Source organism: Sciurus carolinensis, chromosome 9, assembly GCF_902686445.1.
Source record: "Sciurus carolinensis chromosome 9, mSciCar1.2, whole genome shotgun sequence".
In the NCBI taxonomy this organism is placed as follows: domain Eukaryota; kingdom Metazoa; phylum Chordata; class Mammalia; order Rodentia; family Sciuridae; genus Sciurus; species Sciurus carolinensis.
In genome coordinates, this window is record NC_062221.1 from 53,413,683 (window position 1) to 53,431,153 (window position 17,471).

At 38.8% G+C, this 17,471-nt stretch overlaps 1 protein-coding gene across 1 annotated transcript in view; it reads right to left on the reverse strand.

The window, feature by feature from the left end:
- Mccc1 (methylcrotonyl-CoA carboxylase subunit 1) overlaps nucleotides 1–9,306 on the reverse strand; it is a 61,698-nt gene extending 52,392 nt beyond the window's left edge. The window contains exons 1-3 of the mRNA XM_047564760.1: nucleotides 9,163–9,306; nucleotides 5,535–5,581; nucleotides 3,605–3,741 (exon numbers count right to left, since the gene is read on the reverse strand). Of these exons, the coding sequence (XP_047420716.1) occupies nucleotides 3,605–3,741; nucleotides 5,535–5,581; nucleotides 9,163–9,251 (273 nt within the window). The 5' untranslated portion in view covers nucleotides 9,252–9,306. The remainder of the gene's footprint in view (nucleotides 1–3,604; nucleotides 3,742–5,534; nucleotides 5,582–9,162) is intronic.
- Between the last annotated feature and the right edge of the window lie 8,165 nt (nucleotides 9,307–17,471).

Here is a 17,471-nt window from a genome sequence, read left to right on the forward strand (position 1 = left end):
TACAATTTGATAAGAAACAAAATATACAACTGATATATACAGCAGAAGAGTAAAAGTTTTCTGAAGTTTATATAATGGCTGGATTATGATAACACTCATTCCATACATTTGTCAATTGTTTTATACTGTCCCTTAAAACTTTCACATAATAATAGCATCCTTTGCAGCAGACAAGAGAAAAAATATTCATTTAGTAAACTTTTTGAATGAATGAATATGTGCCATGCTTTGATGTGGGAGCAGCCTGAACAGCAGTAAACAAGACCATGCCCCTGTCTAGAGGGAAGGACAGTCATTAAGCATTCATACACCTAATGACAACTGTGGTAAAGGCCCCAAGGCCAAATTATATTGTTATATTGTGTGAATATGTAATAACAAACCCCATCATTATGTACAACTATAATGCACCAATAAAAATGTAGGGGGGAAAGAAGGCCCTGAGGAAAAACCAAGTACATAACAGAGGTAGGAAGAGAACCAGATCTGGTCTGAAAGTGGTCAGGACAAGTGAGAAGGGAAGGTTAGGGAAAGTTCCTCAAGGATGATGAGGACTTGGCCTGGCACATGGATGGAGATCATGGTGTTGGGAACAAGAATGGAGATGGGGCAAATCTTCCTAAAGGTCCATACATGAAAGTCCTGAGGTGGGAGGAAGTTTGACCCTTTGAGCGACCAGTATAAGCCTGTGTGACTGGAATAGTGAATGGAGGATCAAGGGACCAGAGATGAGAGTAGACAACATTGTAGGGCACAGATTTCACAGGGCCTTGGGGGAGGTTAAAAAGTTTTGGATTTCCTTCTACAGAAACACATAACAAGACGTGGGGAAAAAAAATTAAGCTTTTTGTTTCACAAAATGCAAATTCATTCCCATTCTAAAGAATGTGAACAGTAATACAAAGGCAACGTAGTCTTTGGCTACCTACCCTCCCTCGGCTGCAATCTCCTTCCGGATCTAACTTCCACTATGACCAGTTTGAGTCATATTTTTCTATATACATATTCCTACTTATTCATTCATATTTATATAAACACACAGTTTTAGTATTTGTTTTTGCACAGCTGTAATTATACTATATAGTTATCTTCTGCAATTGCATTTCTTGCCAACAGCATGTTTTGGAGCTGCTTCACTGTTAGTACACACATCTACTCTGCTTTGTGTAACAGTTGCACATATGGTTCACAGTATGGAGGCATTACAGTTCCTTTAATCATGAACTTCTTCACGTGCATTTAGATTGTACTGGCAAAAAAAAAAGTTGGATATGGGTAAGGCTGAAGGAAACATTCTTGTACAAACCTCTTCTGAAGATATATGTGAATGTTTCTCTGGGACACAAACCTAGAGGAATGTTTGTGTTGACAGATATGCACCTGGTTCTAGCTCCTGGTTCAATAGCCTTTGAAATGGTTTTACCATTTTAACTCCCTTCAACACTGAGTATTAGATACCTTTTAAGTTATTCCTAACCTGGCAGGTCACACCACTTAAAGCATTCAAAGCAGAGGAGTAATATGACCAAATTTTTATTTTAAACTCTTAGACTAGCTGAAATGTAGAAAACAGATTGTAGAAGGGTGTCAAGAGTAGAAGCGGGGGTACTAATTAAGGGGCTACAGCATTTGACCAGGCAAGAGATGACAGGGATTTGACTTAAGGTAGGAGAGGGCAGGTAGGAGAGGGCAGGAAGAAGTGGGAAAAAATGCTTGGGAGGTAGAATTCACAACAGCACTTGGTGATTTGGGGGAGGGGTGAAGGTGGGGTATATAGAGTAGGGAGAAAAAAGAGATGTTCAAATCTCTGGTATTACTATTTTTTTTTTTTTTTTTTTTTTGTGGTGCTGGGGATTGAACCCAGGGCCTTGTGCATGCGAGGCAGGCACTCTACCAACTGAGTTATCTCCCCAGCCCATGGTGTTACTACTTTTATAAGCAAAGATGTTGTCATCCTCTCAGAAGGGAAGACAGCAAGAAAAACAGGTTCGGTACAGATAAAAGGTCAGAGTTCATTGTCAGGCATACTAATTTGGTGGCACATCAAAGTGGAGCTATGGAGTGAGTAGCTGGGTGTTTATGTATTGTGCTCAAAAGGAAGTCTGGACTAGAAACAAACCTGGGAGTTCTCCACAAAGTTAGAAAGAGTATGTGAAATGACCTAGAGTGGGAGCACAGAGTGAGAGAAGAAGGAAGTCAAGGATCAAATCCCAGAAAAAGGACAATGAGAGAGGACAGAAGGGTCAGAGATCATGAAAGCCAGGAGAAGAATTTATTTCTAAAAGAAAGGAGTAGTTTACTATGATGTTAAATAAGGTTGAGAGGTCAAGTCATATTAGACCTGAAAAGATTCCACCAGATTTTCGGACATGGATATTTTAGTGACCTTGATAGGGAGAGTGTCAATAGAGGATTGAAGACATAGGCTGAGCAGGAATAGGTTGAGAAGGAATGGCCGGCAAGGAAGAGAAAAGAGTAGGGCAAACGACTATTCAGTTGGCAATAAACTAGAGAAGAGAGAGAGTGGTAAGTGGGGAGAGGGTAATGGGGGATTGCCAAGAGTCATGAAGATGAAGAAACTACAGTGTTTAAATGCTTGTAGGAAGGATCTAGTGGAGAATGACCAAAGACAGCTCTGAAAATGTTTTTTGAGGTTGGAAGGTATCGATTTGTTTTTTTGCTTTTTTTTTTTTTTTTTTTTAGTTGTAGGTGGACACAACTCTTTTCTTTTATTTTTATGTGGTGCTTAGGATTGAACCCAGGGCCTTAGGTGTACTAGGTGAGCATTCTACCACTGAGCTACAACCCCAGCTCTTAATTTCTTTTTATTAATATTTTAAATTGACAAATCATAATTGTGTATATATGGGATGCAATATGATTTTTGATATATCTACATAATGTGAAATAATCAAATAAAGCTAATTAACATACCCATCATTTGGTTTACATATCATTTTTTATGATGAGACATTTATGCTTTTAGTTATTTTTTGGGAAAATTCTTTCTTTTCTTTTTTTTCTTTTGTGGTGCTGGAGATGGTGCCCAGGCCTTTTGCATGCTAAGCATATGCTCTACCATTGAGTTATATCCCCAGCTTGAGAAGAGTCTGAAAAAGACAAGAAAAGAAGGATTCTAGCGTCCAGGCAGATGACCAGCACTGGATGGGAATAGGATGGATGCAGACGTGGTTGAGACCGCAGATTCTATGGGTGGAAGTTCAATTCTATTTTCTCTGTGAAATCAAAATCATCTGCTGTGAACAAGTGGGTGGTAAACAAGTGATGAAAGCCCAGGAGAAGTTGGTCCCCATGAATTTTTGTGGGTGCTTAGAGTCTTGCTGCAGGCAAAATGAGGCCAATAGCTGAATTCATCCATGACTGGGGTTCTGCCTGGCGCATGATAGCTAGTAATAACTGACAACCCAAACTTCAGGGTAGTTGGGTCTTTTTTAATTAGAATTATTGGTGATTATTAATTATTAGCTACTTAAACCCTGTTAAACCTAGCAAATATCAACTGTCATCATAAAGAACTGAAACTAACACAACAAAACAAATGTGATCACTTACAAAACCTGGTTTCCAGATTTTAACAACATACCATATCTACGTGCATGGAATTCCTGTCAGCTTCGCTGTAAACAGCCACGGACTGCACACCCATTTTTTTGGCTGTTCGCATCACCCTGCAGGCAATTTCTCCTCTGTTTGCAATGAGGACCTTGGTAATGTTTCTTCCTGTTTAAAATACCATAAAGATCATACACAAATGTTACTGAGAAGTAAGAAAGGAGAATGAGAATGTTCATAACCAGCTGATAAAGACTTGTTCTGGTAAAATCAGCATAACAACACCTAATATTATCATTTTAACAAATAGTAGTGCATTTCTTTCCACTGAAATTCAAGATATTCCTATTGATGTAAATTCTTAAATTACTTAGCTTTTTAAACTTAAAATTAAAACATGCTTTGTTATGCCAAAGATAAAATCATAATACCTTAAGATCATCTTAGTTAATAATAACAAATATCTAATAAGTACTTTTTATGCCTGAGGTCTTATGCTAAAGATTCAACCTGAGTGTCTCTGGACATTCTCAGAGGATAGTTTCTAGGAACCCATGTGGATACAACACACCCTGGATGCTCATGTCCCTTCTGTACAATGGTATAGTATTTGCATACAACACACATCTTCCAGTATTCTTTAAACCATCTCTAGATTATTTAATACAACATAAATGCTAAGTAAATGGTTGTTACACTATATTATGTAGGAAAAGTCTGTACCTGTTTAGTACAGGTATAATTATTTTTTCTGAATACTTTCTATAAGCTGTTTTTTGATTCCATGAATGCAGAACCCATAGAGGTTAAACTTCTGGATAAGGAAGATCAAATATTCACACTGTTGTCATTATCTCAGTTTTAAAGATGAAATTAAGGTTTAAACAGAAACTACTCTCTTGAAATTATAAAGTTAAAATAAGTGGTGAATTCAGGTCTGCCTGACTCCAGAACATGGGCTCTGAGTTACTCTGTTCCCTTGCCTCTATTCCTAGGTGCACAGGTTGTATAGTTCTCTTGAAATATAAATGATTATTGCATCAGTTGCCTGACATCAGTCACATAATGGCATGCTATTACATTAACATATAAAAGGCACTTCTATCATCATTTGAAGTAAATATTGATAGCTTGTAATAAAGCCATTCTCAAAAAAATAAAGCTTCATATAATTTAAAATAGTGTTTTCCTGTGGGGATCCATAGAACTCAAGAGTTATCTGAAATCACAAGGGCTGCTGGGATCCAGTATTTATGTGTGTATTTGGAAACAGGGTGGATAAAAGTCATAATTGTATTATATTTTTATTGTAATATTTATTCTATTTATAATTTTATTATACATTCATCAGTTTTATAACTGGAAATTCCACATAAAATTCTATTTGAAAAAAAAAAAAAAGATTCTGCTACTTAAAAAGAACAGTTTGAAAAGTACCAACCACCATAGTTAGGCCTTTCCAATTCAACCTATTACAAGGGTCAAACAGACAGAAATAACAACATAAATATAAAATGTTCTCCATTATTACCCACTGTACTTTAGACTCAACAGCAAGAGGCATATGATATAAAAGAAGTGAAAACCTGACTTAAAAATTGGTAAGAAAATAATCATGAAAATCCCCAACTTTAAAGGTTTATGAGAACTAATTCTATTATTCATAAATTAAAGGTTAAACATATCTCTTTTTTAGTTTTTGGTTTTTGATTTGGTATAGGGGATTAAACCCAGGGATGCTTACCACTGAGCTACATCCCTAATCCTTTTTTTTAAATTTTGAGACAAGAGTCTTATGAAATTGCTTAGATTCTAAGTTGCTGAGGCTGGCTTTGAACTCGGTTCTCCTGCCTCAGCACCCCAACTCACTGAGATTACAGGTGTGCACCACCACACCCAAACTAAACACGCCTCTTTCTTAGTTCACAGTCTGAAGCAAAACCAACAAAGTCCATCAGTACCTGTGGTTGTTCCATACTTCATGGTTCTTTGCTTCCAAATCCATTTCCTATAAAACCAACCCAAATAGAATAAAAATTAATCAGAAAACACAATATCAGTCACTGTTCTTTCAAAATAATCTAAATTTTTAAAAACTTGAAACCAACCCCAATACAATCTAAATTAAAACTTAAGCCACTAACAAAGTGATTTAGTAAGACTTTCTTTGTGGAAAGAAAACTAATCTAGAAATCAGGAGTTAGAGTTCTGGCCGTTTTCCTCTTGTACTACAAAGTCCTTGAATGAGTCACCTAACTGGTTTACGCAGGACGCTGACATTTGAACATAAAATCAGAGATTAAAAATCCAAGGTGCTTCAGGATCATCTACTTCAGCTTTTTTCAAACTTTAAAAAAAACAACTCTCAGTAAATGCTACCCAATACATACACATATTCAAAAGTTTCATGAAAGATAACTAATCTTACATTTTGATACTTTCTCTTCCATTTTTTAAAAATATGCTATAGTTAAAAAAAAACAAAAACAGTAGAATTCAATCCTGATAGGACAGGTTTGATATTAAGAACAGAGAAGCAAGGGAAGGAAGCTGAAGGACAGCAGAGAGAAAGAATGCTGGCTATGGGGCCAGAAGAGCTGAGTGACCATTGGAGACCTATCAATGATCAGCTTGCCTAGGCTCAAGTCACCTTATATCAGTGCTTCTCAACTGTTTTTTCACTATTACTCTCCTTATGAGAAACTTTAAAACTATGAAATAAGATTTTATATGTAGGATTGAGTTTTCATTTTATTTTATTTTTATTTTTTTGGTACCAGGGTTTAAACTCAGAGGCACTCGCCCACTGAGCCACATCCCCAGTCCTATTTTGTATTATATTTAGAGACAGGGTCTGAGTTGTTTTTGCTGTGGTTGGCTTTGAACTTGAGATCCTTCTGCCTCAGCCTCACGAGACGCTGGGATTACAGGTTTGTACCACCGTGCCCTGCCAGGACTGAGCTCTAAGGGGGCCACAAACCATGTAAGATTTCTTGCTCTTCCAGGAACTGATATTAGCCCCATGAGTTAGGGATGCATGCCTTACTTACATCTTGTATTCAGTGTTCTTATATAAAAGAGGACTGTAAGAGGTGATCTCGAAGACACAACACAGTTTTAAAAATATATAATTCAATTCCAAGTCTCTGTATTAAAGGAAAGTCGAGCAACTGGTAGGAGGAATAACTTGTTTGAGCTGTCTTAACTAGGTAAAAGTTCATGATTGTCTATGATAATTTTTAAGTTCCACAATACCTGTTCATGGAGTTATTTAACATTGAAGCATTAACCAAGAGCTGATGGAAAGCAGGTAAGATTTACTTTGAGAACAAAAAAGTGTAATATTCATTAGATTTCAGTTAAGAAAGAATATGCTGGGAAATCAAATTGCAGAAACAATTCCATCTTAATCTTTTCCATCTATATCTGGAAGATGTAGCAAAACCATTGTTATAAAGCCTTCATAAAGCACAAGATAAAACCACTTAGTGTACATAAGATACTGTATAACTATGTAGCAGTATATACATCTTTTATATATACTATGTAACTGAACAGGACTAGTATTGGGCTGGAGCAGAGATGCAGGAGGCAAGATCACCGTAGTGACTCTATATACTCATTGCCACATAATACACATTCAACTGGATGCTGCCATCCATGACAGACTGGTGGGAAGACCCACAGATTTGGCACATGAGTTCTCTAAGACAGTTTCCCCAGAAGAATGTCATTTTCCCACATCTTCCCAATTCAGTTGACTTCATTTTCTTGATCTTCAAGGAAGATCCTCTTTTCTGATTTTTATAAGGTATTTTCTAGCTTATAGCATTGTCTTTCTTTTGTATTCTTCAGGTAGGTTAATGATAAGATTTAAGGTCTATCCTAAGATGTTTCTAGAAAATGGCTGATTCTTGTTTAATCCAGCTCAAGACTTGTTACAAGGCCATTATTGACTTAACGCTTTCTTCTGTCATCTTCTAGTAAAAACAGATGGAGACAGACATACCACTACAATCCTCTATTTCAACAATGTTTTGATTGGTCTATTCCATTTTGCACAGTTATCTAAGCTACAACTTAAAATAGTGACTTAAACAAAATTAAGAAGTTGCTTCCATGAAACAAATACACTCTGATTCAAGAAAGCTTCTATTCTCATGCCTAGAACTCCACTACTAGAGATTCTTTTCTCTAAACTATCCAAGAATCATGGCACGAAAAGAAATGTAAAATCCTTATACTTATTCAACTTTAAAAAAAAATTCTATAAACAATCAATAGCTTTAACACTTTCTAGGATGACAACTACTGAAGAATCACTCTGTAGGAAATACATAAACTTTGAGAGGGAAAAGAGAGAAAGGGGTCTGTGGTAGTGTTCCGAAGATCCCTGGGAACTGAAGAAAAGCCAGGAGAAAGAGAAGAGCACTAATATTACTTTCACCAACTTTCTTATTTTGCTAGGGTACATCCTATAATTTAGTAACTGAAAGTCCAAAGCAGCTACAATCACTTGTGGAACATAAAAGCAAAGAAACACGTTTATCTAAACAGTTGAGTCTACAAAGTCTGTTTATGAAATGATTGAAATGGATCGGATTCTGTTTAAACTTCTCTTCATATGTTAATTTACACAACTAAGGATACTGGCATTATCTCCTCCACAGATGTGTACTATCATCTCCTCCTAGGTAGGAAAATTGAAGCAGAGATAGTAAGTAGTAATTCGGCCAAGGTCACACACCTAGTGAGTAGCTAAGCTGAAAACCAACCTTCTAACTGCAGGCTGTGCCTTTGAGCACTAAGCTACACTGTCTTTCCAGAATGGTGGAAGATGATGATAACACAGAAGCAAAGAAAGATAAAGAAGCAAGCTACCTACAAATCTGAGGGTATTTTCACTGCCAATCATCACTGATGCCTAGAGCTCAAATTTGAAATGAATCTGGAGTCAGATTACTCGAGTGAGTCATTTGATAGTTCTGTTCCAACTTGGGTACAGAGCTTTTGGCAAAATGTCCCAGCCTTATGGAAAGTGAATTTACTCTTGTTAACCTAATTCATTCTAGCAATGGGAAAAAAACCCAGGAGTCTTTCTTTGATCTGGATAGGAGAGTTGAACTGTAATGAATTTTGAGGACGTCCAGGCCCCGCTTCTCACTAGTTGTGCGATTTTGGTCAGGTCATTGGTCTCCTTGAGCTTCATTAGAACCGGGATTGTAATAACGCTACCACACAAGCAGTGCTGCGAAAGCACAAAGTAAACGGCTAGGAGTTGCACAGTGTCGAGAGAGGCATGGAGGGTGGCAGGCCCAGCTCATCTCTCCCCAAGTCCTCGTAAATGGAAAAAACAAGACCGCGGGTTGAAGGGTGGATGCGGGAAGAGAAAGGGACGAGTGGGCAATGTCTCATTTCGGATGCAGAGGTTGAAGGCAGAAACCCCCGGACAGCGGCTGGGGTTTTCTTTCAGTCCTTTCCCAGTCCGCGATCCTGGGGTCCCTCCGCACTTCCCACATCTCACGCAGTCCATGCACCCTCTGCCCTAGCCCCCGACCACTGATCCACCGCCCCTCCGGCCGCCGTCACCTCGGCGGCAGCAGCAGGACCGGGAGACGCTGCCACCGGTTCCTCTCCGCCGCCACCAGCAGTACTGACGCTACCGAGGCCGCCGCCATATCCAGGGAGCCTGACTGCTTGCAGAAAGGAGGCTGCGTCCCACGCACGCAAGCCCTTTCAGTACCTTAAAAGTACTGTCCCTCGCCGGCCACCGTCCCTTCCAAGTAAAGATGGGGGCGTCTCCACGAAAGCCAATCAAAGAATAGAGGAAGGCTTCGGTGGTGACGATTGGCCGGCCGGGCCGCGAGCCCTCGGGGGTGTGGTCTCCCCGCCCCTCCAGGTCCGCGCCTACTCCGGGAAGGGTCTGGTCTCTCCTGCGCCTCCCAGGGCGCCGTGCTGTTTTTTCCCTTGAGCCGCCGGTTTCCTCCTCTTTGGTTCAACTTCAGTGGTAGGAACACTCCTGTATGACCTTTTCCATGAAAAACCCGAGCCATGGGAGAACGTCAAATGGGGGTGGAGAGTAATAAAGATACTATATGTAGTAAACACGATATATAGATGCTTATTTGATATAGCGAAAGCAGAGCTCATACGAAAAACCATAGTAGATTAAACATGCAATTGAAAGTTTAGGGAAAAAAAAAATAAACTCGAGGAAAACAGAAGGAAGAAATTAGTAAATATAAAGAAATTAATGATTTAAGAAAACAATACCCAAGGGCTAATAAATCGCTGGGAGCAGTGCCACAGGCATGCAAACTCAGCAATTTGGGAGAGTGAGGCAAATGAATCGCAAGTTCCTTAACAATTTAGTGAGGCCCTATCTCAAAATAAAATCAAAAATAAAAAGAGCTGGGGATGGGACTCAGTAGTTAAGATCCCCTGGGTTCAATCCCTGGTACCAAAATAAATAAATGGAGAAAAATGCACACTTGAAATGATCAAAAAAACAAACAACAACAACTCACACTAGGGAAAATCACAGATATAGAAAAACAAGTAAAAAAGGTAAATAAATATGAAAAGCACATAACCTTTTATCAAATGAGTAAGTGTAAATTAAATGTACAGTATTATAATGTACCATCTTCACTACCCGTTAGCAAATATGAAGTCGAAGAATGCTAAATTCCCACTTTTCTGGCCGGTTTTGAAAACCCAATCCCATTTGGGGTTCACATTTTTCTCTTTGGTCAGTTTAGTCATAAATCATTTGTGAGCACCTTGCATGTCTTTGAATTTGGTGACATTTAGATTAATTATGTTTTTGTTCTAGTTGATCCATTTCAAGCATATGCAGGAAGTTTTGTTCATCTAACTGAAGAGACAAGCATGACTGGTCATGCTCAGAGTTTGGGTCTTTATTTACTAAGGGTCTTGTTTTCTCTCTCCCCAAAAGCCCACATTACCTCATGGACCATTTTGAAAATTAAATAATTTATGTCAAATGACCTCTGAAACTGTAAAATACTATATACATATAAGTTATTCTTATTGCAAGAAAGATCAGGAGGTCCTAGAGGGCTAGCAACCCAGACTTTCCATTTATAAAAAGTCTTAAATTTAGACCATCGTCTATATAGTTCCTAAAATACAATGATTAGATGGACAGAAATTTGAACTGTCCGAACCCGCAGGACATCAACCAGGACGGCGAACCTAAGAGAGAAGGAATGAAAGGGACAAGAGACACAGGGAGTGACAGCAAGACAGGAATTCTGATCAAGCTGCAAATTTTTATTGTTCTCACGGGTATTTATGCTGAGTGAATAAGGGGTATGACGAGGTGCAGGCTGGTTGGCTGTGTTCTTCTATTGGGCTCCTGATAGGGTGCAAGTTCTCGCTGGCGGGAAGGTGAAGTCCCAGAAGAGAAGCCAGGTCGGCGCCATAGGCGCCATACTGTCAGAATTATCAGCCAGGAGTGGGGGAGGGGCGCTGCTGCTTATTGTAAAGGTCAGAATGTTCTCAGAATGAGAACTTCTTGGTCCCTGACACAGGAGATCCTAGAGGGCTAGCAACCCAGACTTTCCATTCATAAAGTCTTAAATTTAGACCATCATCTATATAATTCCTAAAATACAATGATTAGATGGACAGAAATTTGAACCTGTGCTTCTGGGCTGAACTATACCTGCTACAGAAGATCATAAGTTATTATTTTGCTTTTATCTTATAATTATTCTGTGAATAGCCACAACTTTGTATTGTAACTTTTTGTGTTAAAATGTTATTTCATTACACATAGCCATTCAAAATAGACAAATTTGGAAGCATTGTTTTGGCTTTCCTGAATTTCAAAAAATATATTCCTCAAAAAAATGAAAGTGCTCTGGTTGTCTCTAGAAGTCTGAAAATCCATTTAGTAAAGTAGAGCAAGGCTCAGTGGTACTGAAAACAAATGTATCCTGGCTCAACTTTCCAGTATCTGAAAGAGGCTCAGATATTTTCTTCATCATCAGTGTCACAGTTTTGATTAAACTCTGTGATCTTGTCAGTCTCACAAATTTCATGTCATTCCCTATGTCAGTTAGGATGCATTTGCCTGTAAGTCACAGAACACTCAACCCCAAATGAGGAAAACTTATCATCTCACATAACAAAAATAGAAGATAGACAGTTTCCAGGACTGATTAACTCAATAGCTCAATACTGTTATCTAGAATGCAGGCATATGCTTCCCCATTCTGCTCTGCCATTCAACGTCAGAAGAAAGCAGCTGAAGTTCCTGCCAGCACAACAGACATAACACCCAGTCAAAAAAGGACATTTTTCTTCCATGCATTTCAATTTTTATTCCATGCATTTCAATTTTTATTCCTTGGTTTAAAAAACATTCTATTATGGAAAGGTTTAAACATGTATAAAAGTAGATATAATTATATAATAAATCCCTGCTCCCATTATACAGTTTCAACAATTACCAATTAATTTTTTTTTCACTTCTATTCCACCCAATTCCACCTTCCAGCAAATTATTTTGAGGCAAATCCCAACCTTCATCAAATTTTACCCACATGCATCTCAGAATGTATAAATCTAAAAACAAGAAATTTAAAAAGTAGTTAGAATATAATAATCATACCTAAAATATTAATGATAATTTTTAATATCATCAGACATAATTGATTTTCAAGTTTCTTTGTTTTATAACTTTTTTCTTTCTTCATTAAAATTTTTTTAAAATTTAATTTTTGCATTTGTTTAAACCAGATTCTCTTAAAAAGGTCAAATTTTACATTTGACTGATAGATTTCTTATGATTCTACTAACCTATAGGTTCTTTAATTTCTCATCTAATTTCCTTGATTTTTTTTTTTTAAATTAGATGGTGATAGTTTATCCTATAGCTTCTGGGTTTGGGTTTTGCTGATTGCATCCTCTTGATCTGTTTGAACATGGTCATTTGACCCTGGCATTTCATGTAAATTGGTAATTGTACTAGCCAGGACCAACTGTCTCAGTAGTTGGTTGCACAAGCATGAGTGAACCTGGCCAAGATCAGAAGAGCTCCATCAAGTCCAGCTCATATTACTGACCTATATAGTCATGCCAAACAAATAGCTGTTGTTTTAAGTCACTAAATTTTGGAGGTGATTTGTTACACAGCAAAAGATAACCAATACACTGAGTGTGCTCTTTTGTGGTAGACTTCTTTTATTCAACATAATGTCTATGAACTTAATTTATGTGTGTGTACTTTATTACATGAAAATACCACACTTTGTCCATTCTCTTGATGAGACACATTTGGTTTGTTTCTGGTTTGGGCTAATCCTAGATAAAGTTGCCAAGAGGATTTTTTTTTCATCTCTTTCTGTGAACATATGCATGTGTACTTAGTTGGCAAGTGTCTGGGTAATGGCATATAGTCAGTAGGCTACGGCTCATGATCAGGTTTCCTGTTTTTATAAGTGAAGTTTTCTGGAATTTAGCCATGCTCATTTGTTTATGTACCATCTATGACTGCTTTAATACCACAATTGCAAAATAAACCATTACCATAGAAACTGTCTACCCTAAAATATTTACTATTTTGTCCTTAACAGAAAAAGTTTGCCAAACCCTGGCAAATGGTTGTATCTTTTTACTCTCCTATTGGCAATGAATGACAGTTCTCGCCAATACTTATATCTTTAGTGATTTTGGAGGAGGTTATGAAATAGTATCTCATTTTAGTTAGACTGCTCTTGGCAAGTGGGAGATCATGCTACTGGGTCCTACATAGCCTCTATCTCTGCTGCCATGGCCAATCCATTCACATGCCCATTGTGAAGATTCTATTTCTGAATGACAGAGGTCACTGAACTCTATTGGATATGTTAAAAATTTTTTTTTAAACTTAGCTATTCAGTGTTTCATGGCAGCTGATTTTTGGTAGGTACTAACATGTGATCTTCAAAAATCTTCACACTTAATGCCTATGGTAAACTGTCCACTTATGTACTTCTCCCCCAAGGCTCTTGCCTCTGATCTTGAAATCCGTTTCTTTCAGACCTTGGGCTAGATAACTGGGCCACCACTGTCCAGGAATCTCTGTATTTTCTCACCTGGACACTTTTCCCCTCCACACTGGATGACTAGTGCCCTGCCTGCTGCAGTGCCTGTTGGTCAATTTCCCTTCCCCACTCTCTTTCAAGGTCACCTCTGACCGTAGCCAAAGCAGCTGCTGTCCAGTTTGGGCTTGCACTCACCTACTGACCCATAAACCAATTTTGACTTTTCCTCCATTTTTAATTGCTTACATGTTTCCTGTCCACATCCCTCCAAAAAATAGATGCAAGTCAGTGGAGGGACACAGCAGGGTCTGGACTATCTGCTCAAGAAGCTTATTCATGTCCTCTGATCTTAAATGGGCTTGATCACAGACATAGTATTTTCATCTCACAATAAATTACTAGACTGGTCTGATTTTATTACTTAGTGGATTTGACAGAATTCACCTCAAGATGGGCAGTTCTGCCATCATCACTTAGCATCCCATGGTCAAGGGTTCCAGGACCCAGTAACATACCAAGAGCTGTTCCTCAGAGGGCATATATTTCTGCTGAAATGGCATGCCCTTGGCCTTGCTCAGAGTGACTGAGGTTTATATTATGATTCTCCCACTGGAGTTGCCAAAAATTTCATATCTCACCTTTTCTCACCTCTGACACCATAAGATCTGTCTGACCGTGTGACTCTAGCAGCAGGGTTGATTGCACTGTGGCCTGGATCTGCTGTACTTTGTTTTCCTGCTCTGGTTCCATCAAAATTGGTAACTTTTTTTGGTCACCTATTAAATGGTTCAGAGGAATTTTCCTAGATTTGAGAATGTTGCTTTCTGAACTCTTAGAGACCCACCAAGTTCTGTACTTCCTTCTTTGTGGAAAGGAGGCAAGATGCAAAAAAAAAAAAAAAAAAAAAAAAAAATCCATATTTTACTTTGGAGGGAGTATTCTGGCATACCCCTGACCCCCTGGTTCCCTAAAGACTTACTGAAAACAATTCCTGAATCTTTATAAAGTTTATCTTTATAAAGATTTTTCTTACCAAAGTCTCCAGCATACTAACTACTTCTTGCTTATTCTGTCCAGTTAGCATGATGTCCGTGGAATGGATCAGTGTGATGTCCTTTAGGATGTCTCTGTTTGTCAGGTCTCTTTGGATTACATTATTACAGAGGACAGGAGAGTTAACAATTCTATGAGCCAAAACTGTAAGTGAATATTGTTGTTTGTTCCACATGAATATGAACTGGTTTTGATTTTCTTTGTAGTTGGAATGGAAAAAAACATATTTGCCATATCAATAGATGCCTACTATGTACCAGTGGTCTTATTAATCTGCTGTAGCAATGATCCCCCATCAGATGGCTGCAGCAGTCAGGATTATTATTTGATTAAGTTTGCAAGAATTTAGAATCATTCTCTGGGGTCCATCCTGCTTCTGCAGGGACCAGACTAATGAATTCAACAGAGAAATGACTGGAAATTCTGTAGTTCTTTAATGGTGATACGGATCTCTGCCATCCTGCTCCAGAACACCAAATTATTTTTTTATTTGTTATTTCAGTGGGGACAAGGGGGAAGGCATTTCAGAAATTTCCACTTGGTTTTTGCTACAATGATAGCTCTTTTGTTTTCTTCTTTTATTTTTTCTTAATAAAAATCTCTTATTCTCCAGACTGGGGCCCAATATGAGGGTTACTCCAACTGCTACATATATAGACTCTTATTGCTCTTGGTCTTTAAAAACTGAATAGGTTTGCACATCCATTGAATCCACCACAAGCTTTATTATTTGATTCTTTTAGTCCCTGTATCAATCAGGAGTGTTGTGATGACAGTGTCTTTGAGTAGCAATGTCAACTCAGACCCTGTTCTAATAGTGCTTGGAATATCTGGTTATTTCCTTTTCTTGTATATAGTCACTTGAGTAAGTGTCTAGTTCCAATTCCCCTTGGGGGAAAAAAAACCACTAAAATATTCATAGGCCCTTCCTCCTAGGGACATTGTCACATCTAACCATTGGGTTCCAGATCTGAAAATTGGCTCAGTTCTAAAAACTGAGCTAGGACTTTTGGAGTTTTATGGGAGTGAACACCATTAGCCTCCGGCTCCTCCATTCCTGCTTTGTTGTTCTTGTTATAGAAGTTTGGTGGCACCATGTTGGTTGTTCATCTCTTTTGCTCCTGAGGATGTCATACTCCATTAACTGTATCCCCCACCCCCACAAATCAAGCTCCCTTGGCTGCTGCTCTGACCTTGCCATCCGTTGTAGTAATGGCATTCTCCTGACTTGTGTCACCTGAATGATGGGGGCCCATCATTCCTGTGGTTCCAGCTCTGTGTCCGCCTTTCCTACCATCTGTACTTTAGCAGAGAGCCACACTGAAGTTGTTAGTGATGTCGGTGACCCTGTCACCAATATATTTGTGATATATCAATAAAGGATGCTTTCTCTGAGCCTCCCAGGGAAAATAATCCTCCAATGTGTATTTGAGTTTATAAAATATATTCATTCCAACATGTCTACTTTCTTCAACTTCCTTTTACTTACTTCCACCATCTACCAGGGTAATTATAGAATTTCCACCTTGCTGAGCATTGGCCATCATTTTTTCCAGGCTTCCAAGTGCCATCCCTTAGCAAATGTGCTCATTTCCTGAGCATGGTGCTGCATTCCTGTACTCCTGGCGACTAAGGAGGCTGAGGCAGGAATATCTAAAGTTCAAAGCCAGCCTCAGCAACTTAACAAGGCCCTGAGTAACTTAGTGAGACCCTGTCTCAAAATAAAAAATAAAAAGGGCTGGGAATGTGGCTCAATGGTTGAGCACCCCTGGGTTCAATCCCCAGTACCAAAAAAATAAAAAATAAAAAATAAATCTATTCTCTAAGTCACTACCAAGGAAATTTTTAGCAACTGAGCTGCCCCCTTGAGCCAGGGACTCTGCGCTCACTTATCAACAAGACAGTGTCTCCCCCACCTGTTGGGTAATGGGTGAACTGATTCCAAATCCCCTTCTTCCTGCCTCTTTTCTTGGGCCACAATCAGTACCACTTGTTAGATCAGGTCTTCCAAAAGAAAATGCCAACATGTGTGAATTTTATTAGGAGAAAAGCCTGTGGGAGAAGATGGTAGGGCAGCCAAAGGAGTTTAGAGAGTTTTCCCACCATAATGGGGCTGAACCTGCATGAAGGGAAAGGGGAGAAGGTTGGGTGGAAGTTATTCAGTTTGAAGAAAGTTTGGGAAGAACTTGCCTGCAGTGGAAAAGTCCCCCAGCCAAAATCAACTGTCAGATGAGGGCTGCGAACCCCAAGAATGGTCTGACTCTAGTATCCCCACCATTTTCAGTCATTGACTGGGAGCTGGCCATGAAAGATGCTGTGGCTTTGGTGCAAACATGACAAAAGCTTTCTGAACTGAGCCACTGGGACCCTTGGCTGACATCCTGTTGTTAGAGGTCTGCAAAGCTGAGCTCATGGCCATCACAGGCTGGAACACAGAGAGTAGATGCCACTGCCTACTGCGTCCTTGTGGTTCCAGGGTGAAGGGCAATGGGGAATTAGAAAATAAAGACTCACACACTCAGGTTTTGAAGATAAAGCTGGGATCGGGTGGATTGCTGCTCTCTGATGGAGAAGCAGATCTAAAGAGTTAAGGCAGAAATCTTTATTTATGTCTCATTATCAAGTTAAAGACTATGCAAGCATTATTCTCTGTACTCAGAAAATTACAGAAACTTAGAAACATCCATGCAGCTTTTCTGCAGTGGCAATCCACAGTTGCAAAGTGCAATGTAAGAAGCTTTGTGTAGCTCTCAAGAAGTTTCATTGTTTAAAGTTACTGTCAAGAGTGCA